General features: G+C 40.0%; 1 protein-coding gene across 2 annotated transcripts in view; it reads left to right on the top strand.

Moving 5' to 3' along the window:
• The window catches only part of dock11 (dedicator of cytokinesis 11), a 62,680-nt gene extending 37,988 nt beyond the window's left edge, over positions 1-24,692 (top strand). For both annotated transcript variants that reach the window (XM_072375828.1, XM_072375827.1), the window contains 23 exons: positions 217-398; positions 986-1,099; positions 1,508-1,583; positions 2,475-2,563; positions 4,943-5,063; positions 5,240-5,306; positions 5,516-5,563; positions 5,917-6,062; positions 8,542-8,657; positions 8,876-9,013; positions 10,622-10,804; positions 11,199-11,312; positions 11,493-11,708; positions 12,644-12,701; positions 13,356-13,462; positions 13,753-13,875; positions 14,945-15,058; positions 16,193-16,339; positions 16,863-17,073; positions 18,087-18,277; positions 18,706-18,806; positions 18,937-19,075; positions 23,180-24,692. In XM_072375828.1, the coding sequence (XP_072231929.1) occupies positions 217-398; positions 986-1,099; positions 1,508-1,583; positions 2,475-2,563; positions 4,943-5,063; positions 5,240-5,306; positions 5,516-5,563; positions 5,917-6,062; positions 8,542-8,657; positions 8,876-9,013; positions 10,622-10,804; positions 11,199-11,312; positions 11,493-11,708; positions 12,644-12,701; positions 13,356-13,462; positions 13,753-13,875; positions 14,945-15,058; positions 16,193-16,339; positions 16,863-17,073; positions 18,087-18,277; positions 18,706-18,806; positions 18,937-19,075; positions 23,180-23,269 (2,891 nt within the window). In that variant the 3' untranslated portion in view covers positions 23,270-24,692. The remainder of the gene's footprint in view (positions 1-216; positions 399-985; positions 1,100-1,507; positions 1,584-2,474; positions 2,564-4,942; positions 5,064-5,239; positions 5,307-5,515; positions 5,564-5,916; positions 6,063-8,541; positions 8,658-8,875; positions 9,014-10,621; positions 10,805-11,198; positions 11,313-11,492; positions 11,709-12,643; positions 12,702-13,355; positions 13,463-13,752; positions 13,876-14,944; positions 15,059-16,192; positions 16,340-16,862; positions 17,074-18,086; positions 18,278-18,705; positions 18,807-18,936; positions 19,076-23,179) is intronic.

Below are 24,692 nucleotides of genomic sequence, written 5' to 3'. Positions count from 1 at the left end.
CTTTACTTAAGAAGCGTGTCGTTGTGGATGACCTTGTACATATCACTTATTAGTGATTTAAAAACTTATTCACTGAGTTTTTTCATCAACACAAATCATATTTTACAGGTTCCTGGAATTTGTTATTAGCAAATTATATTAGCACATCCCACTCTGAATGTTTCTATTTTCAGCATGTACTAATATACTGATTCTTCTTGTCTGGCCAAACTACAGAACAGAGTCTAGAGTTCAGCCTGACTGAGGAATACTGCCGTAACCACTTCCTGGTGGGTCTGCTCCTGAGGGAGGTGGCTGAGGCCTTGCAGCAAGCGCCTGAAGTCCGACAGCTGGCTGTGAGCATCCTCAAGAACCTTCTGATTAAACATGCCATGGATGACCGCTACACAGCATACAAGGTGAAGGAGGGCGAGGGCTGCAACTTTTGAATGATGATGGGAGGATGAGGAGAGGCAAGAGAAACTGAGGAAGGAGAGGGGAGAACACATACTCACTGTTGTGGATGGCTAAGTTTGAGAAATAAGAGCAGCAGAAATAGTGTTAATAACCAAAAGAAATTATATAAAAAGGCGGAATATATAACATGGTCTTTAGAAAAATAATATTTCCAATAAATTTTCTTAAACCTTCAAATTAGCTTTGTTTTATGTATGCCATTTCAAACAGGACCTAAATGCATGCATACAGAGGGTTAATGATCAACATGGCACGGTTTGTCAACTCTCTAACAATTTACTGTGTCTACACCCAGTAACAAGATACCAGCTTCTGTTGTGCAAACAAACATACGTTTGGCAACAGGCACCACTGATAGCAGCTTGTGATGAGAACTGTTTGGATTCAACATGAAATAAAGTCTTCTCCAATAGCGCATGCTGTCATTTCTTCTGCCTCTGTAGCCTCATGTCATGTTACTCATCAGTATTAATACATAGTTTTTGATGATATTACTTACGTTCTAATGTGATCATGTCGAATTTCTCAGAACCAGCAGGCCAGGATCTGTTTGCTGTACCTGCCACTTTATGAACTGCTCTACCAGAACCTGAAGCACCTGTCTGCTCCGCATCAGACCTCCAGCCCCGGACTTGGCTTCAATGTGAGTTCCCCTTCGCATGAATCACAGGATTTTCAAAGCGGGTTTTCAGAGTGCTCTGTTAATGTAACTAATAGTAACTTTTATAACAGTTTTTTTCCATTGAAGTTTGTTTTTACCGCAATTCAGAAAAGTGTTTTCAAGTCCAAATGAGTGCTTTCTCAGATTAAAAAGAACCTTGATACTTTACGTGTACAAAGGGTCATATGTATTCACAAACAGAGGAGCATGAGTTATATATGCATCAGAAGACAGAAGAAGAAGCTGGCTGTTCAGTCCATACTGTCACTGTAAGGTCGATACATTTATAAGTCCAGTTTAGCCTACTGTAACATGAAGTAAGCACTCAATATTATTCAGTTTCCATCTTAACAGTGACAGTTTCCTTTTTTCATCCTTGCTGTTGGCCAGGGCTCCAGAGACGACCTGATATCAACCACCTCCATCGACAGCCGGAGAATCAGCACTGCAATTGACAAAGACCATGGTCAGTTCAGAACCGCAGATATTGCACAAAACATAGGCCATCTGGCCTCTTCCTGTTTACAGATGGTTCACTGTTATCATCACACAAAGCCTTCAACACCACAGTTACACAGCGTTATGTATGTAACACATAACTTAATCCATTAGCAGCACTCTGTCTGAAAGCAGCAGCTGTGTACCAGACATGCAGTACATTATTGTTTATTTCTTCTTGGGATTAGTTCCCACAGATATACCACTTTCCCTGGCCGGGGCGCCTCAATTATGTTAAAGACTTCTTGATTTGTGCATCATTCACTCATGACGTGATGTTAATGATGTTAAGATGAAAGTAGCTCCTAAAGAAGGGTGAGGATATCACATTAACAACGGCAATAAAAGAAATAAGAAAAAAGTCTTCAAAACACATTCAACATTGGTGTCGTATTTATTTATTCTTTTTATCACTATCAGCTCCTTACATACCAGTGGTGGTCGTCCATCAAGCAAAATGCTGATTGGTTTGTTCCTATTAAATGCTCGGCTTGTGAAAAGTTCACAGTTAAATGTTTAAGAGGGTACAGCAGCCATTCAGCCTTGTATTTCTATAAAGTCGGATGTTTACAAAACATCAAAATGCAGCTCTATTCCTGATGATAAAGAAAGTTATTTGTTCTCAGAGTCACAGAATGCTTTGTACTTCTGTGTTCACGAGTTCGATTGTGTTCCCTGTGAGCTGTAAACTGACCATATTGTAAAAAAAAACAGGAGCTGCACTTTGATCAATGATGTACTAAAATCTATTTATCAGCCAGCTGTCAACAGGTATTGTCAGCTAAATAAACAGATCTTTGACACATTGTGCAAATATTATTTTGGTTTATGTGACAGTTGTGCTCTTCACTGGCTTCAGGTCTTCCAGCTCAGAATGGCCATATTGTGAGGAGAGAAGACTCCAGAGGTTCTCTGTTTATGGATCCAGGAACACCAGATAGCATTGAGGTGACAACTTTTCACTGCGAAACACCTCTCATCACAGTTAATATGATACATGGTGGAGGGATGGGGTATAAAAAGGCATCAAAGAATATTCCACTTTATGAAATTTCATAAAGAGACAAGATCTGGAAAAGCAAGACATCTTTGGGATCTGGAGCGAAGAAAATAAAAGCCAAACTCACATTTGACAGCAAAGTAACTTTGGGAAGTCAGCAGTGGTGGTTCACTGATACATATACCAGTTCCTCGAATGGGAACTTTACATGTGACCATCACAGTGTCAACATACCAAGTTTGCAAAGCAGCTCTAAAACAAGTCAGTTAAGCCAGGATAAGTAAAGGGCTGGAGAGCTCTTTACCACAGTCACTAAATGTGTGTTTAAAGAAACAGAGAAGATCAGTGAAGTGAGCTGCAAGGAGAGCGGTGGAAATGCATCACAATTAATTACACTGGAAGGATTGCAGCAAAATAGCAATGACTGTGTTGCAATACATACCATGGACTTCTGAAGTCTTTTCTATGCATTTGTCCATAACAAATATAAATACAGTATTTGAAAAACAGCATCAGTGTCTTGACAGCATGAAGTGGCTGCTGTCACTGAGCCCAGGCCAAAATAACCAACCCTTCGCTTGGTCCTGTTGTGCAGCTGTGGCTCATTAGATGAGTTGGATCAATATATACTGCAGGAAACACATTAAGGTTTCACAGAAGATCCATATGAACACAGAGGCTAGGGCTGAGACTGCATCTGCGTCAGTACATAGAAAGTATTTGGCTTATGATAGAAGCCAACTTGAATAACTATGGGTGAAGCTTTGCTTTAATGAAACAACAGTGTTTAGCCATAACTAACTGTTGTTCAGATCTCTTAACTACTTTCAGAAACAGATATACTTGATTGGCCCAGATGAGGGAAACTTTGTTTGAAGCATACATGTGCAGCTGTGTAACAAGATGAACTGAATCATCATGTTCAAGCAGTCATGTAGTGTATGTTAGAGCTTAGTTTTGTAGCTCAAGAAGCAAAACAGACCTTACAGCAGTCGTGGCGTGCAAATACATCAACCAGATGTGGAAATTCAAACTTTAGATCATGTGTGAGTTGGCTCTAAAGTAATTTTCATTTCTAGTATGACAAAGATTTTATTCAAAATGGATGCAAGGGCATTCAGCCATCACCGCCTCACAGCAAGAGGGTTTCTCTTTTTCGAATCCTAGCTGAGGCCTCTGCATGTTCTCCATGTGCATGTGTGGTTTCTCTCAGGTCATCCTGCTTCCGTCTGTTGTCCAAAAACATGCATGTCAGGTTAATTGGTGATCAGTATGCAAAGTTGTTTGTCTTATTTGTCGACATGTGGCTCGCTGACGAACTGGTGACCTGTACAGGGTGTACCCCGCCTCTCGCCCAATGGCACTTGGGATAGGCTCCAGCACCCCTCGACCTCAATTAGATTAAGTGGGAATAGAAAATGGATGGATGGGGTATCCCACCTATTCACTGCAGATGTGAGGATAAGTGGCAGTTTACCAAACCAGAAAGAATGCCCCCACACCAAGATGGATTCAGTGAATACCTCAGACAAGATCAGCACGATCCTCTGGGACCCACCTGGTGCTTTTTTATTGTCCTGTAGCAGTTCACACAGATTGTTCATCCCACAATAAGCTGGCATCAGTAAGTAAGTGCTAGTATTTGCATGAAGGTTTCTGTTAATAGGCTTGTTGTTAGCCATGATGAGTGAATGGCTGCCACTGACTTTAGATCAAAAAGCTTAATGATGTTTTCTTAGAATTACCTGAAATACTGTGTTCTTCACACTGTGTGACACAGTTAGGAATCTCTGCTGTATAACGTTGAATGCCCAGTTGTCCTTATTTAACTCCCTTCCCACATATTATCTGTGTAGCCACTGTAACTGACTCTGGCAGCTGTGGCTCTGTGGTTAACTGCAGGGATGCTGCTTTGAATGGCTGAGCACCAGGCCTTGAAATGGCCTGGTACTCGTGGAGGTCTATAGGCAGTGGATTTTTAAATTTTTTGTTATTTATTTATTTATTTTTTTTGATAGCACTATCTACAATCATGCAAAAAAAGCAGTTACACCCTCTTTCAATTCTAACAATGCTTCTGTATTTTGCTTGGTTTTCTTTGTGATGTGTCAGTAGTTTCACTAGTTTCTCATCACATATTAGGAAGCTTTAGTGAAAGTAAATGCAGCACCTTTGTTACATACGAATCTAAATTCCAAGAGAAAATACTTTGAAAGAAAGTGATCTTCCAAGATCTGAAGGCTCATTGTTGATCAGCTTTTTTGATCACACATCAAGTCCCATCTTTGATACATTACCAAGTAAGTGTGTGTGTTACTCTGTTCCAGCTGCAGCGGCGTGGCTCCACCATGAGCAGCAGCCCCAAACCTCCTGTCGGCAAACTGGGACAGTATGAGATTAAAGGCCTCCTCTTCTCCTTCCTGCACATTGTCAAGACCTTGTCAGAGGGTCAGTGACGCTCTATCGCTGTACATTGTACTGAGTCTAAACTGAATAAGGCTTGGCTCCGACACAAAGAAAGACTTCATCTTATAAATAACTGTCAGCCAGGGAGCACGACTCGATGATTTCACCTTGTAAAAAATGAATATCCAAGAGTGGACTTTGTCTTTTTGTGTCCGCAGACACTCTGACAGCCTACTGGAACAAAATAAGTCCACAAGACATCATGAACTTTCTCAGCTTGCTTGAGTGAGTCCTGTGTATAACAAACGAACAAATTAAAAAAGAATTCTTGCATCATTATGACCTGTTGCAGTGGGATTTTTTTGTAAAACCTCATACTTGTTTTGTCATGATGAACTTTCTATTTAGACTTCTCACACTAACTGTTATGTGATGAAAAGTTTGTTAAGCGTAGAAGGTGACTTGCATTCTCTGTTATCTTATTTCTCCTGCAGGATCTGTCTCGGCCAGTTCCGTTACATTGGAAAGAGGAACATTGGCAGGTAATGCTGAAAAATAACAGCACTTTGGCTTATTTGTCATACCTGCCTTGCCTATCAGCACCTGTCATTTGAAACCAAGTCAAATTAAATTTAGTTTTTTTGAAGCATGAATTCAAGATGTTCTTGTGGATTTGATATCAGTGCAGGGGATGTTTGATTAATTATTTCCTTGTTTTTTGTTTGATGATAATGTTTCTTGGGTTATGATCATTCCCTGTATGCTAATTATTTATGTCATATGTCAGATAGCTGCATAGTCAGAAGCTTTCTTCTTGGGTCTTCTTTTTTTGTTTCTCTTTCACTCTCAAACAAATAGTATATTCTTTCCCACTGTTTACATCATGTTTATCTAGGAGCCAAGAGGTGTGTGTGTCAAAGCTCTTCACGTCAGACAGGAAGTCTCAGACAATGCCAGCCATGCGCTGTAACCGTGCCAGCCTCCTGCAGTCCAAGATACACCAGTTCAGCACCATGGAAACTTCTCTTACCCTCAATATAGGTAACTACACCCACCATTTAACATGCAAAAGACTTTATCTTCAGGGTTAATTTTCCTAACAGTTTTTATATGTTAAGTGAAAGGTAGATATTGTTCAAGTAACGAATAATGAAGCAATAAGTTCAGTACATCAGTTAATGCAGACACAAAAAGGGTCATACAGTTTGTTCCTAATGTGATAACACTGGAACAACATTATGACATCACAGGTTTATGGCATGGAGGCAGTTTCAAACTGCCTTTTTTTTTCCACAAGGAAACAAGTTCAACGTCCATTTACAAGTACCTGTTAGACGGCTCTTGTTAACCTCACAGACTTGTGCCTTACTGCGGTTACCAAACAAAAATGATGTTAGAATGGGTCAAAATGGGACACTAAAACAAACATTGTGAACTACTGTAGTGGCTGCACCCACAGAGACACTGAGTACATGTAATAGATATGTGATCATGCCAGATGCAACGGTGCATAACATCCTGATTCCAAATGCATATTCTATATTTCACCTACATGTTGAAGTGTTCTGAGAAGTAATGCAGCACATGTTGAGGCAGTGGCCACGTAAACACAAGATTAAAGCCACCGTTGCACTTGAATGACATTGTCATCTGTCAACATTCTGTGTTCTGCTTTTTTCGCAAAGAAATTCTTTGAGGCTTCTCTTTGTTGATCAACATTTTTGTGAAATGATATGACATGGTTCTTATAGACTGCAGTGTTTACATGTGTTGCATTTTCACGATAACTCGATGGTCCTGAGAAAGATATGCCAATTCCTGAGTGGGTTTTACAAAAAGTGTCATTGCTAATGTTTGTGTTATTAAATCCAACAAAGAACAATTTGCCTTTGATATAAACTTGATTAAAACGACCTAATCAAAGAAGAAGATTTTTACCAAAACATGCTAAAAAATTAACCTTCTCTGATGATAAATGACAAAACCTGGCTTCACACCAGGAGTGTTGTGTGTGTGGAATGTCATCATTTTCATTTTAACGTAGCCACAATGGGTGTGGAGACACACGTGGCCTTTCAGCTGAGCAACTTTTCAAGTCATTGTCAACCATGGATTATCTAAGGTTACGTTCACACTGCTGGTTTTAATGCACAAATCCGATTTTTTGTTTTGCTGTTCACATTACCTCTTTAAATGTGGCTGTGTGAACAGCTCACGTTCCTGAAGTGACCTGCATGCGCAGTTGATCATTGATGACATCACGCCCATAGACCACGCCACAATGGTGTTTACTGAAGCGACCATGGGAACGGCAACCGATACTGCAGGACTGTATGGCTTAATGCTAAAAATGATTTCTCACGCTGAAAAAAAAGTATAATATAAATTTCTCTGGCACACCACTATTGCTATGGAAACGGCAGGAAACAAGCACATCTCCCATGAGTCTGAGCAGACCAACACTAACAACAACACTAATACTAATAAAAGTAATGAAAGACCTGTCCCCCGCCCCTCAGGCGGGATTCTCACGCTTGCCTTCATTCAAAACTTGAGAGCCCCACTAAAAACAGTGTGTGGCGGCAGCCGGGAAATCTGTGAGATCTTGAAAGGAGTAAGAAGAGGAAGAAAATTCAGATGTTAATGACCACAACACCCGCACATCCCTATTTGGCTGCGGCGTTGGAGCCAGGGGTGGTGGGGTCAGGATGTGGCTGTTTACACGGAGCAGGAATTCTTCCTGAACTTTAGAATGTCGAGGAATACCTTTCATCACATTTGTCAGCGCCTCTCCTCGAGACTTTCAAGGAGACACGTTGTTCAGGAGATCCATCTCCTTGCGAAAGCAAGTGAGAATGGGGCTATATTGGGTAGCAACGGGGGCGGGTTACCGCACCTTCGCCAATCTGTTTGGCATCGCAAAGTCCTCCGTTTGCACTATTGTGCATGACTTCTGCAAAGCTGTGCACCAGGTCCTCATGCCTGACTATATTAAACTACCCCAGGGAGACGATCTCTAGGAGGTACTGCGAGGCTTCAGGCAGAGGTGACCTGTTGCAGTGTGCTGGGGCCATCGACGGGAGCAGTGCAGTGCGGGTCAGAATGACGTCAAAGTCGCATTAAATGCGACTTGGCTGCGGTCGCATTCAAAAAAATCAGATACGTATCCGATTCACTACCACATTTAAAAGTGGCCTGATTCCGATTTGAGAATGTCAGATTCAATGCGACTTTTTCTGTTCACACTTTCAAAAAAGCAAATCAGATGTGGGTCACATATGAGGGAAAAAATCGGATTCAGGTCACTTGCAACTGCAGTGTGACCGTAGCCTAAGACACGAAAAAGTTTTGAAAAACGACTGCAGCAGAGAGGTTGTTGTTGTGAATTATAAACATGCAGCAGGTGCATTAAAAACTTGCTGTTTGAAGCTGGTATAGAGATTCCCCCTAATGCAATGTAAACTGTAAGCATTAACCTTTATGTTTTTATATGTGTGTGCTCTATTTGTGTGTGTTGTAGGGATGGGTCCATCAGAGGCAGAAATCCACCATCAGGCTCTGCTGGAGGGCAACATTTCAACTGAGGTGTGCCTCAGTGTTCTGGATGTCCTTTCTCTTTTCTCTCAGTGTTTCAAGGTCAGCACACACACAAACAAACTTTTTACTTCAGAAAATGGAGCTAAACTTCGTAGATGTACTTGAAAATGTGTTTGATAGTGAGGAGGATGGGTTTAGTTATATGACTGATCAGCCATAACATTAAAAAGCTGTCAGGAGGCTTCAGCTTGTTACAATGAAATGTTCGGCTGGGAAAACATGTGAGTGTTACGTGCATTTGTGTGTTTGTGACCCAGACCCAGCTGCTGGACAGCGAAGGTCACAACCCCCTCATGAAGAAGGTGTTTGATGTTTACCTGACTTTCCTCAAAGTCGGCCAATCAGAAGCTGCTATCAGGCATGTCTTCGCTGCACTCCGGGCTTTCATCAACAAGGTGCGTGTCCACGTTCTCACATGCGCACATGGTGTGAGGTATCACTGCAGTAGTGAACGCATCAAACGTGATGAACATAAGATGCTTTGTTTTTGTTATGAATGATAATTTGCTGTTGTTGTTGTGGGACACAGTCTAGAATATTTTCCACCACTAGAAGACAAACAGAAGTGATGTTTCCTGCTATTGTGCTGCCATTACCAAAGATTCTCCCTCTCTCTATCATTAATAACATCCAGATAATGAATAAAAGCCGCTGCTCTGCTGACGTGAGCAGGCTTCCTGGAACAATGGATGCATATAATCAATATTCTTGTTTCCTATGTTTGTTGGCGTCACTGCTGTCTCATTCTGTTGTTTACATTTTGTCTAAGTTCTTTCTTATCTTATGTATTTATAATTTACATATTTTTTATTATGAAGTAAGCTCAAGCATGATTAATCAGATAAGCAAGGAAACAAATGCAGATTCTAAGAGAGTGGCCCACCCACTCCCAACTGGTATCCTGAGATAGTATCAGTGTTGGCTGCTTATGTGTTGAATCAGAGGAGGCTCTGTTCTGGCATGTTTTCTCTATTACAGTAAGAAGCTGGCCTCTTTTCACAGCCACAGATCGTAAACATCTCCCTGGGGTAAAACACATGAGCATTCGAAAGTAAAAAATTTCTAACATGGGAAATTTGTTGGAAATATTAAGATGTTCAAGTAACATTTCAAAGGACTTGGCTTGTGTATTCATTCAGTCACTAAACAGTTAACTCTCTTTTTCTGCATGATCACATTAAAGTGGCAAAACTATGAAATTATGAAGATAAAGCATGAACTATGTAACAGAATAAGGAAAGTAATTGAAATGGAACTGTTATCTAATGTCTTAAAACAACATTGACTTGCTGTGAGAGAAAGCATACATGAAGATAAATAAATGCGCAGCTCGTCAGGAATGGTGTGGTTTGAACTTATGCAATTTATCAAACAGAAGCAAATACATCTGTCCATAGCAGCTCTTCTTCTATAGTTCCTCCTCTGCAGCACTTTCATTTGTCAAATATGTTTGTAAACTTGATGAAAGGAGATTAATTATTGAGGTAGAGAATCCTATCAAATCCTCTTAAATCCTGTTAAATCCCGCCAGACTTGTTGCTCTTCAGGTACGTCGCCAAGTTTAAACTCCTTTTATCAACAAAAGTATGTCAGCAGAAAGCTGCTGCTTTTGCCTGCCTTCAAAGTTTCTCCAGAGATCTTCTAGTAATTAATATAACTGCTCATGTCCTTCTACGTTTTGTTAGTGTCTGCTGTGAGAAACGTTTTCAGTCACTTGTTTACAGTATAGAGTTGAAATATAGATCTGAAATAAGAATTTTTCAAATGAAACATTAAACCCGCTTGCAAAAAAGGGTGCGTACATCTTGCATCTTTCTGGCGACAGTCAGAAACGAGACTTCACTCAGCTGTGTTTTTGAGGTCACATTCATCCTGCTCATCTCTAATGGCCACCGCTGTTTTCTCTGCCATCTTCCCCACCTACAAACAGCATTTACTGTATTTTCTAATCCCAGCCCCCACCCAGAACCTGCTTTTAATACACTAACACGCTGTCCCGTCAGTTCCCGTCGGTGCTCTTTAAGGGCCGCGTGACGTTGTGCGAAGCTCTCTGCTGCGAGGTTCTGAAGTGCTGCGTCTCCAAACTGGGCTCCCTGAGGGCTGAGGCGTCTGCACTGCTCTACATGTTGATGAGAAACAACTATGAGTACACCAAAAGGAAGACCTTCCTACGCACGCACCTGCAGGTAAATAGCAGTAAATCAGGGGAAGGATGTCCTTTTGGATGTCATTTAGTCTCTGCTCAGTGAACAATAACTGCACTGTCAGCTTTACTTGGTGGTCCGTTCACTCTGGTGTTCACCACTGACCTTTTTGAGACATCTTTGAGCGCTTAAGTTGTTTTTCTAGGAAAGTTTAAAAATGTGAAGTAGAACTGTAAACAGTTCAAACAGATGGCCTGTTGTGTTTCTGGCACCTTTACTAACATAGTAGTGAAACGGTGTCTTTCTCTAAGCTCACACTGGATTCTGAAAATACAGCACAAATACCATTTAAAGACTTTGGTGTGTTTGTGTTTCTCCTCCTCAACTTCTCTTCATCTTCTCACCCACATTGTTTCTTTTTTTTCTTCTCCCTTAGATCATCATTGCAGTAAGCCAGCTGATCTCCGACGTGGCGCTGACAGGCAGTTCTCGCTTCCAAGAGTCTCTCTCCATCATCAACAACTTTGCAAACAGCGACAAGGCCATGAAGGTAAAGCATAAAACAAACTACAGCCCTGAATCCAACACTATTGAACTGAGAAAGCAAAAACAAGAAACTAAGTAACTCATAGATCCTATACATATCTGATCAGGAAGTATTTCCATCAAAGCCAACTGTGCACTGTCAAAGCTAAGACAGAGATTTTGTCTGTATCTTCACATCATATAGTCTACAGCCTTCCCCTCAGAAGTGAAGGGTCTGACCAAGCGCATACGTACGGTGCTGATGGCCACGGCCCAGATGAGAGAGCATGAGAAAGACCCAGAGATGCTGCTGGACCTTCAATACAGCCTGGCCCGGTCTTACGCCAGCACTCCTGAGCTCAGACGGACCTGGCTGGACAGCATGGCCAGAGCACACCTCAAGAATGGAGATCTGTCTGAGGTATCAACAGACACAATTTGAAAATTTTGTCTCACTTTGTGTTCTATCTGTATCTAGATGTTACCTTTTAACCATTTGTTTTATAGTGAAGTTATCATATTTGAATCCATCTATGCATATAATTTTGTGATGTCTGTTACACAACAGTTATCTATCACACTGCAAAAAGAGTGCCAGCTGGGACAAGAAAAGTGTGATGCACCCCTATCCTCAATGGCAATACCAAGAATAAACTCCTTCCATGATATCTGACCAAATGGTCGGGGTCCACCTGAAAAGGGTTGAATTTTAGTTCCAAAAAAAACAGATGTAGATGTTTCATGGTAAAAATAGTGATAAAAATAAGGTTTTAAGGAAGCATTATTGTCTCTGTTTATTCCAGGCCACGAAGAAATAAACACTGACTGCTACATCCTTAGTTAACGTAAACGGGATGGAGATGCTGAGTTAGAATGCCTCATGATTATATCATTTTTTTCCCATCAGGGCGCTCAGTTTAACACACAATAGAACAGGAAGTCAATAATAAACAGTAAAGCACAGCCTGAAAAATGAGTGGTCTGGTTTATATATACAACTTGGCTCACTTCAAATGCATTTTTGTTTATTTATTAGTTATTATTATCATTATTAAGAAGAAATAAGGGGTTAAAACATGAACCTAGCTAAAATTTGCCTACAACATTAGTTTGTTTTCTGTTATATATTATTTGATTTTTTTGCATTTTATTGTTTTTATTCAATATTTAATTGAGATTATGTTTAAATTATTATTATGTTATTAATATGTTAAAGATTTTATTTGATTTTTTTATGTAATTTTTTATAATTAATGTAATTTGACTATTATTGTTTTGTGTTAGTTTTCTTTAACATTTTAGTTTATTTAATTCCTTTTGTGGAAATGTTCACTAAATCTGTGGGTGTCTCTACAGGCTGCCATGTGCTACGTTCATGTGGCTGCACTGGTTGCAGAATACCTGCACAGGAAAAGTAAGACCATTCTCACCTTTTAAACAAACACACGCACTGTACATTAAACCCTGTTTGTTGCGATACTGTTCCCTGTGGGCACATCAATGATTCAGTACAGCAGGAAGTTCGTACAATGCAGCTGACTTTCATACAGGATATTTTTAGAGAGCTGCCGTCCTTCAGGAACATACACTTGATAAAAGACAGTTCATTCCCCCTCTGCTGCTGCACACAACATGCAAAGCTGACATCGAGCAAAAACATTTTTATCTCATGCAAAACCTGCTGTGGCAGCTGTGTTTGGGGAATGCTAGCAAAGATCATTTGCAAGTGTTGGTTCGAGACAGCACTTATCAGTGCAATTTTATCAGACATTAGCACACGTCTGTCTCTATTTCTGTTTTCATTGTGATGTTTGCTGCCAGACAGGCACATCCAGAAGGCATTTTGTCTCAGTACAAGATATGTTTTTCCAAAAATCCTATGAGCCTTCGTTAGCACTGAGTAGCACTTATATTTGGATTTTTATATTATGTTTTTTGCTTTGCTTGTTTGTTTGGTTTTTTTTGTCATCACTTCTTCAGAATCCACAACACATTACAAGTTTTGTTAATGAAATATAGCTTTTTTGCAAAAAGGTGTCTAATTCTGTCTCTGCTTATTATTTGCCAGAGTTGTTCCCCAGCGGCCTTACAGCTTTTAAAAAGATCACCTTTAATATCGAAGAGGAAGCTGCCATGAAGGAAGACACTGGAATGCAGGATGTCTATTACACTGAGGTGGGGCTTTATGCTTTTTTTCCCCTTGCATTAGACTCTTTGAAGTGACAAATAGGCAATCTGGTTTTGCAAAGCAGAAACCTCTCTAAACAAAACAAATGACAACTCACTTGTTTGTAAATTAGTGTATTATTTTGTACAGCTGCTTCTCTTTTAATTTGAAATAACTTTGTTCTTTTTTCTCAAAATAAGGTGTCAAAAATAGTATTGTTTTGACCCTTCAACTGATTTTGGTGTGACAGCACTATAAATATTTAAATGGCTACTGTTCCCTTTCTGCCCATACTTAGGAAGTCCTGGTTGAACACCTTGAGGTCTGTGTTGAGGCTTTGTGGAAAGCTGAACGCTATGAGCTCATCACACACATCGCCAAAGTCATTGTCCCTGTTTATGAGAAGCGTCACGAGTACGAGGTACTGCTGCGTTGTCTTTTATGTGAAGTTCCACTCCTGCCGCATGTGATTTTTCATTTCAGCAGCAAGCAAGTCAGATGGATGGAATAATGTCACAATTGCAGTCTAAACCTGCCATAAGGGATGGTACAGTGTCTTCTACAAATATGAGCCAAAGCATTATGAACTCCCAGAGAAGAAGCAACTTACCACGATTCAGTGTATGTGGGAGGGTGTCTTGCTAATGGGTTTTGGCCACATGCGCACTGAATGTTATCAGAAAATATAAGTGAATACCACAGTCTACTGTCCTTGGGAATTCCTTGCATGCTGCCATGTGACATGCGTGTCTTGTCTGTTCCTATTGATAAATTCTCGTAAGAGGCTGCCCAGACGAGTCCAACTAATCTCATCTTTTCTCCACAACAGATGGAGGAGATAAAGCAAGTTTTTAGAACCTTAAGAGACTTTGTCAAGGGCTTAATCAATATCACAGAATCTGTGCTTCTAATAAATGGCAGTGGTTGTTGGATGCTTTCAATAAGCAGTGGTTCACTTTGAAAATTTGAATTAACCTTCTTGGAGGGCACCTTCAGAGATTTTTTTTTGTGTCCCATCTCCACCAACATGGATGCCATTGCTGCTGCTTCGTCTAGAACCGGGTTCACTCTAAGTAGATAGATTACAGCTACATGAAATTTCTGCTCTCATAAATGAAGCCATTCGCACCAGTATCTAGAGGTAGGGCCAGCTCATGAACTGTCATTTTGATCAAACAAAAGCTGTGCAGTTGGTAATATTAATGCATCTGGTTCCCAGAAATCAAGAATGTGACACAAGTTTGGTTCTTTAAGCAGCTGAAATGCAGGCTGGTTCTGAAAAGGCATGATGGAAGACTTTCCTGAGCAACTGCATGTTTGGCAAGCTTCATTAGTTTGCACTTCAATACATGGATACAAAACAATACAATACAACTTTAACGGCACATTATAAGACTAGCTTTTCGTGTCCTACACCCTTGCAAAAATAAACAAACAAACCCAAAGCAAACATGCACTTATGGCATCTGCTTTGTTTTGTTTTTTCTCAGAAACTAAGCCGACTGTACGACACTCTGCACAGAGCCTACAACAAGATCATGGAGGTAGTACATTCAGGCCGCAGACTGCTCGGAACATACTTCAGAGTGGCTTTTTATGGACAGGTGAGTTTAACAAGCAGCTCCAAGGGATCCTATATTCAAAGTTCAAGTTGAATAACCAGCTTGTACAGGGAAAGTATTTCATATTGACCCAGACTGGCTGCGTCAATATAGAGATACAGTAGGTGTGGAGAGGATCATTGCTCTCCCAAGCAGTAAAATACTTGACTGCTAAAAAAAAAAAAAAGACAATGAAAACTTTTGAGGAGGAAAACATAATCTCTTGTTAAAAAAATCTAGAAATAAAATTGTATGAGGGAAAACTGTTGTAGTACAGACACTATAGAGGGAGTCCACAGTCATTCGATGTTGCATGTAGATTTAAATGAGGCAAAACGTCGATCTGGCCTTATTCCAAAAAAAAGCCTTCCCAGTTCCCCAACATCCCAGCTACTGTGGACATGGCAGAATAGACTGAAAAGGGTTGAATGAGCAAATCAACGATTAAATTAGGGGAGAAGGGGTTTTTAATGCTGAGCATTCACATTATGATGGTGATGAATTAAAAAAAAAACAGTCAGTGAATATCAAAAGATATTCTTTTGAAATAGTAGTGTCATAATCACAGTCACTGTAATAACTATTGTGAATAATGTGAAAAAACAAGCAAAATAAGCCTTGCTCATATATGACTACTTGATGTAATAGTAATAAAAGGCTTACTAATAGCAATGATTCAGTAGTACAGTAATCATACAAAAACACTATAGGAGGAAAGCACAAGAGTGCTGAATAGATAAAAAGAGACATTTTAGAAATAGAGAAATATCAACATTTTAAATTTCCAGTGTAAAAAATCGTTCTTGTGATGTGTGTACACATGCATGCATATGTGTATTTACCTGTGTTTGCGTGTGTGTATGCTAACTATAAATCTTTACATTCATTTTTCGCATAGCAAAGTACTTGGCGTTAGTCAAGGTTGAAATGGTTTAGGAATGGTCTCCATTTTTCTCTGAAAGGCAAATGGAGAGCTGTGTTTTCCACTCTGCCACTATGTTTGAAATAAACCATTAGTTTTAAAACGTAAAATAGTAAAGTAAAGTAAATATCTTTTCTGCAAGCTTTTAGACTTTCTGTTTTTTAAGATTACTTTCAGCACATTTAATCTTGACCGAACACGTGTCTTTTGAACAGGTCTTCTTTGAGGAAGAGGACGGGAAAGAGTACATCTACAAAGAGCCTAAACTCACTGGTCTGTCTGAAATCTCCCAGCGGCTGCTGACACTCTACGGCGAAAAGTTCAGCCCAGAGAACGTCAAGATCATTCAGGACTCAAATAAGGTTCGGTAAACAAATGAAGGAAGTGGTGAAAGGCATATCAAACAGTCTTAATATTTAGTTTTAGCTGAGATGAACACAAATGAAAATAATTTATTTAGCGTCAAAGTCCCACTTTTCTGTTTATTTAGAAAAAAAAGCATTTGTGCAAAATAATATGGGCATTGTTAATTTTCCACCCCATGGAGTCATGATGAAGTCTCAGTCGATAGATTAAGAAGCTACTTCTCTGACTGCTTTCATTGTGTTGAACTGAGAAGCGGTTGTGGTGTAAAGAAGAATCAGCTGGGGGTTGTGAGGCTGCATTTGATGGATTGGCCAAAAGTTTAAATCTGAGAATATTTATCTCATGAGGATGCTCCAAAAGTTTGAGTTGCCTTTGGATGGCATTGTTTATTATTCCTCAGCAATTTACTTTGATCAAGTCAAGGCTTGTCTGAGCTGCGCTTCAATCGCAAACATCCTCCTTGTGATATTTGGCATGTTTCACATTTGTATTTTATTAATGTTAACGGCTCTCTCCCAGGTGAACCCCAAAGAGCTGGACTCCAAGTTCGCCTACATCCAGGTGACATTTGTCAAGCCATACTTTGAAGAGAAGGAGGCGCCGGAGAAGAAGACAGATTTTGAGAAGTGTCACAACATCAGCCGCTTTGTGTTTGAGACACCGTACACGCTGTCAGGGAAAAAACATGGCGGGGTGGAGGAGCAGTGCAAGAGGAGGACGGTCCTCATAAGTACGTGAAACACACACAGACAGCGGGTGTTTGACAGCTGCTCTTCACAGTAAAACCTGTTGCTCTCAGATAGCCTGAAGCTGTTGTGCACTGTGAAAAATAAGAGTGTTGTGTGTTTTTCTTTTGGATGCCCGTTGGTTAACATCAGTTCGCTGTGAAGTATGTGACACAGCACATAAAAGATGGATTTGTCTTTGTTATCAGGACGCCTTATTATAAAGTGACATGAAGGCAAAAGCTGAAATGTTCATCAGATCCTTTTTAAGTTCCAAAACACCCGCTCTTTGTTCTGTTGATTATTTTAAATGAACTACACCCACTTTGGACTGCGACTGTGTGGGGAAATATTAAATAGCAACGGGTGTTAAACATTAACTTTAACAGTTGGGTAATTTAGCATTCAGCTATTGTCTGTTTTTCCACAGCTCTCTAAAGGTCCCAGTTGCATCAACTTGTTTTTTTTCCTGTTGAAGATTTGCTGTGTTTGGAATCATCGTCTTTTCGTAGGAACCAATTTCAGCCAAGCTTTATCTGTAAAACAGATGGCCTAACGTTAGATTCTAAAATACTTTGGTATACAGAGGAGGTCATGGTTGACTGAATGACTCGGTCTGACCTTGGGATAAACTTGCTGGGAGATTCATTCCTGAGAAGACTGACCACACTTCCCACTTGTGAATAATCTTTCTAACTGTGGAGTGATGATCGCCAAATGGTTTGGATATGGCTTTATAATCCTTCCCAGATTGATGGGCAGCAACAATTGCTCTGAGAGATCACCCTTTCCTCCCTGGCATTGCGGTAACACACACCTGAATACTCCAGACCAGCAAAACCTAGAAGTGACCGAATTTACTGATTTTAAGGCCTGGTTATGAGCAGCTGATATATCCTTTAAATTATTTCCTGATACCTGAAACCTTTGAACTGAAGAGAGTGTACTTTCTTTTTTACATGACCACATTTGGTTGTATGACATGCCCTAATCAATTCTCTCATCCTCTCATCTCCAGCTGCCAACACTTTCCCATATGTGAAGAAGCGTGTGGAAGTGGTGGGGGAGAAGCAGGTGGAGCTTAAGCCAGTGGATGTGGCTATAGATGAGATGAAGGCTCGAACAGCAGAGCTGACAAAGCTGTGCTCCAACCAGGAAGTAGACATGATCCAGCTGCAGCTCAAACTGCAGGGGTGTGTCTCTGTGCAGGTAAAGGTTTCAGTCCCTCGAACAACTAAGTCAAAGAATGTAATATGGATATACAAAAGACTGACTTTCTACCAAGTTACATGAAATCTGCTTTTACATAACTAAAATGACGAGGCATGTAACTTGAACTTACTTGTAAATGTAAGGTATGCAATATATAGTCACACACTGCTTAACATGTTGGAGGCAATGTAGGGTTCAGTCCATGTTAGCCATGGCTGCCCCACTGAGTATATATTTCACTGACAGTGTTTAATGTGGGCATTACATTTGTTTAGAGGAAACACATTAACCACTGCTGCTGTGTAACAACTGTGTCAGGACGCTGTTAGATCTTTGAGGGAGCATTCAGTATGTGCCGATTGTTATCTTTGTTGGCGTTGATCACGGCGTAAGAATGCTTAACAACCTCAGGCTTGTGACTGCAGGTGAATGCTGGTCCCATGGCATATGCAAGAGCATTCCTGGATGATAGTAAATCCAACCAGTCTGGCAATAAGAAAGTAAAAGAGCTTAAGGATATTTTCAGGTATGTTTGTTATCTTCATACATCACATAAAGAACAAATAGTCTTGTTGGCTTTGATTTGAGGATCTTCTGTATTTTTGCTTTTACAATTTTCTATTTGTTGAAGTTCTTTTTTTTATTAATAACTGCAGGCGTTTTGTGGAGGCATGCAGCGTTGCTCTGGACATAAATGAACGTTTGATCAAAGAGGACCAGTTTGAGTATCATGAAGGCCTCAAATCCAACTTTAAAGAAATGGTAAAGGAGCTGTCAGACATCATCCATGAACAGGTAACTGACTTTTGTGTGCCCAGTCCAACGAATGACAAAATATTTAGGTGGAATGCGATTTTCTCTGTTAGGGTCACACCCCTTTGTTTTCACACTCCTTTAATCCCAAATTGGTTGACAGCCTGGTGGATACACACCCAGACTACTACATTCACAGAAAATGTGTCTCATCTATTCCAAAACTAGACAGTAGTAAAAACCTGTTTCCAAATGACTGGAGACGCTATGTACAATCAAAATTAAACAGAATGCAGGGATTCGCAGATAAATTACTATTTATATTGAATTGAAAATGGTACAGATCAATATCAAATGTATCAATTGCCAAAAACTTTTTTATTTTATTGTTTGTAGGAAACGTATATGCTCATTTTAAATTCAGTCCTAGTAACACCAATTACATTTTGTTAATAGTTGCATTTTGTTTTCCTTTTTCTTTTTCTTTTTGTAAAGTTTTGTAAATGGATCTTCTGACTTCACTTTTGAAACAGTATTCTTCCAACTGTCTGCTATCAGAGAATGTTTTAAAGTGTTGTTTTTATATGCTGTATGCAGTAGATACAAATTAGCTATACTTTCACTTGTTCTGCGGCTGGAAGCAGTGGAGAGAGTCTCAAAACACAAATTAAATCTACACAGACGCAATGACTCTGATTATATAGCTGATTTGCAAAGTTACTGTAGTCACAATCAGCACCACAAACTGCCTATACTGGACCATGGTGAGATATTCTCCATGGAAAAGTTTCACCTGCAGAAGGCCGAATCAGATTATGTACACACAATGTAAACTGAGCCAATCCAAAAGGTTTAAGAATAATAATCTCTGTTTAAACTTCTGGTGCCTGTGCCTAAACTCACTGTTATACTATATTTATTGGTTGTTACTATAAAAGCAATAAGCAATATACTCGAGGGAAAGTCCCTCTCTCTGTGACGATACCGTTTCATGTGAGGTCTCGTAAATTGGACCTTTTTCAGAAAACATCCGGCCATGCGTCCTGCTCTTTGATTCTTTCACCGCAGCCGCATAATGCAGCTGTCCCTTAATGTGTACCACTGATCATGATCAAACTTGAAGCGACTTATAATGACTTGCAACGGGAAACTGTTAATTTAACGTCCAGGAATCATTAAAAACTGAATTTCCACTTGACCATTTCCTGGAGGAATGACTCCCTCCGTGAAAGCAGATGGCTCACGCACTCATCAGCCGCGATTCTTAAAATTCTTGTTTATGTTCCCCAGGATGTGATAAAAGTAGAAATGAGCTAATACTGCTGACTGAGTGCTTACAGTATCTGTACTGTGGGAATAAACCGGGGAACTTGCTTGTACGTGTAGTAAGACCATGTTACAATATTTTTTTCTTATCAGGGAAAACTTTTGTTCATTTCACTAGTGCAAATAACTGTTGCTGTATTGCAACACAACAACCACACAGGCTTTGTTAGTCATGGCAGGTTATGTTTCAGTGTGTTGATATTGAAGCTGATGTTTAACTTTAATTCTTGCTTCCATTTTCCTGATGTTACCGAACTAACGAGTCTGACTTTTTCTCTCCAATGTGCTGGCCTTTAGCTTTAAGGAAAAAAGGTAATGAGGTCATTAAGTGTGTTAAAGCTGGATGTATTAGTTTTGTCCCCTTCATTTACACGTCAAGTATAATTTTGTGCCTTCTTGTTCAATTCCACTCAGACACTTTATGGTTAAATGTTAAAGTAATCTTAAAAAAGTTCATACAGTTTGCATTTAAAGAAAAAAACGCAATCAGATGAGTCATATTTGGTTGGTTGATAATCGTCTTTATTATCAAATCAGAATTAGAAGAAAGTGATACAGGCGACTACAACTTTTTATTGAAGTGCAATAATGTGGAATCCTCTTGATGAAGCATTCAGAGGCCGAATGTTGTTTTAGCAGACACGAGAGGCATGTGGACTTCCTTATTTAGATAACACTGAGACATAAAAGCCGTTGATCGTAGCCAACACTGGTGCTTCTGATGATTTTGAAAAGAATGCAAATTAGAGACGCTTTTAACCAAATTGTCTGTGTAACACACTACACCTGTACACATTGTTGTCTTGGTTAAAGTTTGAACATTTTGCATATCCACATATGAAAAAAATCTGCATCTTGATAACAGATCTGTCACTACCATCCATTTCCAAACCAAATTAGGCTACCTGTAAACATGTCAACCAGGTTTCACATGTCACCTATTGTGCCCAAAGTCACACAATGGTAGTAGGAGAACCTGTCTCCTAAAGAAAGTTGAAGTAATATGAATTTTAAATCTGCAGAAGATTTACCGCACAGTTGAATCATATATTATTCACTTTATGAAATAAAATTAAAAAACAGATAATACTCTAGATCTGTCAAATGTATTCGAGTTCTTTGTCTTTTTTTCTTATAAACATTGCTATTTATGAAACTTCCACAAAACTTCAAACCAGCGGGGTAGAGGTTTCTGTCACAACTTTACGGAATTACAAGGCACGAAGTGAAAAGGCCTGAGGAAGTCACAACTCCAGTAACACTTGTGATTTGTGGAATAACTTATTTGGGAAACTGAGATAGTCACTTCTCAATTGTTCATCAACACTGACAACCATCCATCCATCCATTTTCTATACCGTCAATCCGTTAATCGGGTAGCGGGTGGGAGCTTATCCCAGCAGTCATCGGGCGAAAGGCGGGGTACACCCTGGACAGGTCGCCAGTCCATCAGAGCACTGACAACCATTTATCGAGAAAATCAGCAGAGGAAACTTATAAAAAAAAACACAAACAGCTGAAATCTACACTATGTTGCCAAAAGTATTCGCTCATCTGCCTTTACACATATATGAACTTAAGTGACATCCCATTCTCAATCCATAGGATTTAAAATGACGTCGGCCCACCCTTTGCAGCTATAACAGCTTCAGCTTGAGCTAATCTGAAGGCAACATAAAGTTTGGAGGTCTGTAGCGATTGACTTTGCAGAAAGTCGGCGACCTCTGAGCACAATGTGCCTCGGCATCCGCTGACCCCGCTCTGTCATTTTTTACGTGGCCAACCACTTCGTGGCTGAGTTGCTGTCGTTCCCAGTCACTTCCACTTTGTTTTGATACAACTGACAGTTGACTGTGGAATTAGTAGAGAGGAAATTTCACGAATGGACTTGTTGCACAGGTGGCATCCTATTACGGTACCAGGCTGGAATTCAATGAGCTGAGAGCGCTCCATTCTTTCACAAATGTTTGTAGAAGCAGTCTGCATCCCGAGGTGCTTGAATTTATACACCTGTGGCCAGGGAAGTGATTGGAACACCTGAATTTAATTACTTGGATGGTTGAGTGAGTTATTTTGTCAATATAGTGTATGTTTGAAGTAATTTTCAATGTAATGGAATGTATTGCTGTCACTTTGTTCATATCTAGAGTTGCATTTAGATGACAGCAGTCATTACGCAACCATTTTGAGACTTGCTTTTTTAACAATGTTGGCACATCACCACACACAATAGTTCCCTCTGGGACTTTTGAACCCTTTACAGAGTGCACAAAGTTACATAGTGTGTGATGAAAACACCCCACTGTCAGAGCCATGTCATTTGTGCTTCTGAACACGCTGTCTTTCCCACCCTGTATTTGTATCTGCTGCAGCAACAGCTGCTTACTTGGAATAAATATGTTTAGTCGTGTCTGTTTAGTATCCAGCAGTATAAACATCCCTAGTCAAGAGGAGCCATGCTTTCAGACGCTTACAACGTTGCTGAAGTCTCTGATTTTTTTTTTTTTTTCAGCGATTCACACACAGTAGCCAAAGAAATAACCAAGTATCATCGATCTGCTCCATTGGTTGAATGTGCAAAGAAATAACAAAAACACATTTAGCCTCTCTTGTTTCTTTTCACTCGGTGTACATTTGTCTTGTTTGCATGTCTTGACCTCATAGTGTATGAGATCCCATCAGCCTGTGCAGTTCAGTGTGTGTAAACAAAGCTACAGCAGATCTGAGTATGCTGTGAATGTACGTGTGTGTGTGTGTGTGTGTGTGTGTGGCTTCATGTAAGTGCTACCTCTCATCATGTCTGATTTGCTCTCACCACAGATCTACCAGGAGGACATGATGCGCTCGCTGTTACAGAACTCCCTCCATGTGTTTCGTGCCATCAGCGGGACATCCACTGACCTGGGCTGAGCTCCTTCATCCACCTCCCCCCTGGCCTTCCTCTCTTGCAGCCATTGTCCATTATGTATATCCTTTCACTTCTCCTTTGAAGATCTGAACTGGGTGATAAGAGGGTAGCTGCCCAGCTATGCTTGCCAAAACAACCCATTCCCCACCTTCTGGTGAAGATACAATTTGGCTATCCTCAGCATTTCTGCTGGGTGTACAGTGGAAGGTGGGCATGAAAGATTGTAGTACGGCACATAGATATAAATATAATTATCACATCACAGGAGCAGTATTTTTGAGAATGTATTATTGCGACACCTTCTAAATGTGTGCATGTCAGGTTTAGGTGTTAGGCTAAGTCACGACAGGTTGTAATGCACTTTTTTCTGCCTTGGCAACAAACTGCAGAATTGACTTCTGGTTGGGTATTGAAACAATTCTCTGCCCTTTCTCTGCAGCATTGCCCCAAGATCTATGCAGAATACCACTTTCTCTCAAGTATCTTCTTCTTTTTTCTTTTTTTTTAAACTTGAGTTGACTTTTCAGAGACAGAGGCATCTTTTTGTTGTTTGTGCTGGGCGAGCACAGTGCGAGCGAGCATACCACCTAAACTGGTTCAGTTTTAATGTGCACCCAAACCGAAAACATGCGATAATCTTGGCCTATAATTATAGGCTTGCAGCACATTCCAGCAAGGTTAACAGATTGTGATAAGGAACTCAGTTGCGTCCAAAGAGCAGCAGCTTACAGTGAGCATACAGACAGGACAGTATTCTGTTTATGACAGGCGACCTCTGGCTGTGCCAAATCTGCAAAAAAGGAATAAAGTTGTGTAATGCTTGTGTCATTTGAAAGAATTCTAAGAACATTTATGAATGTAAAAAAGAAAATCTATTAATAATGTCCTAAATTATTGGGGGGTTATGATCACAAATTCTTTTAAGTTCTAAAACAATCATTGAAACATTTTGGACTCTGCATCGGCCCTGCTGATCACTGATGTGTGACGATATGTACTTCAGTCCAGTGAGTGAGTGAGGAGCTCCTCTCAGCTGGGCTTGGATTCAGTGCCTTTGTGCTCTGCCTTCTGAAAAACCTCCTCTATCTCAATAAATGAAAACCTTCACATACTGGTGATTCAAAATATTTCACAAGTGCTACACTGAAATGAGCAGATAAATGAATGATATTTAAGCAGATGTACATAATTTGTTGACATGCTGTAAACTGAATTATGTTTGTATGTACAGTACTTGTATGTATGTATGTATGTATGATATTAGGTTGTTTTTGGGCTCTTGTTCAGTCCAAAAATCTGTCTTAGAGGAGAGATTGGATAAGTTTCTGTTTTTTTCTTCTCTTTCTTCATTTTCTTCAAGCAGCTGGTTGTCAGATTTACTTTGTAAAGCCTTTTATCAATAAAACCCTCAGAAAATATTAAGAT

This window comes from Leuresthes tenuis, unplaced genomic scaffold, assembly GCF_036924035.1.
Source record: "Leuresthes tenuis unplaced genomic scaffold, fLeuTen1.0.hap1 SCAF_22, whole genome shotgun sequence".
In the NCBI taxonomy this organism is placed as follows: Eukaryota; Metazoa; Chordata; class Actinopteri; order Atheriniformes; family Atherinopsidae; genus Leuresthes; species Leuresthes tenuis.
The sequence above is the reverse complement of the archived record's forward strand: the minus strand, read 5'-3'. Positions and strand labels throughout refer to the sequence as shown.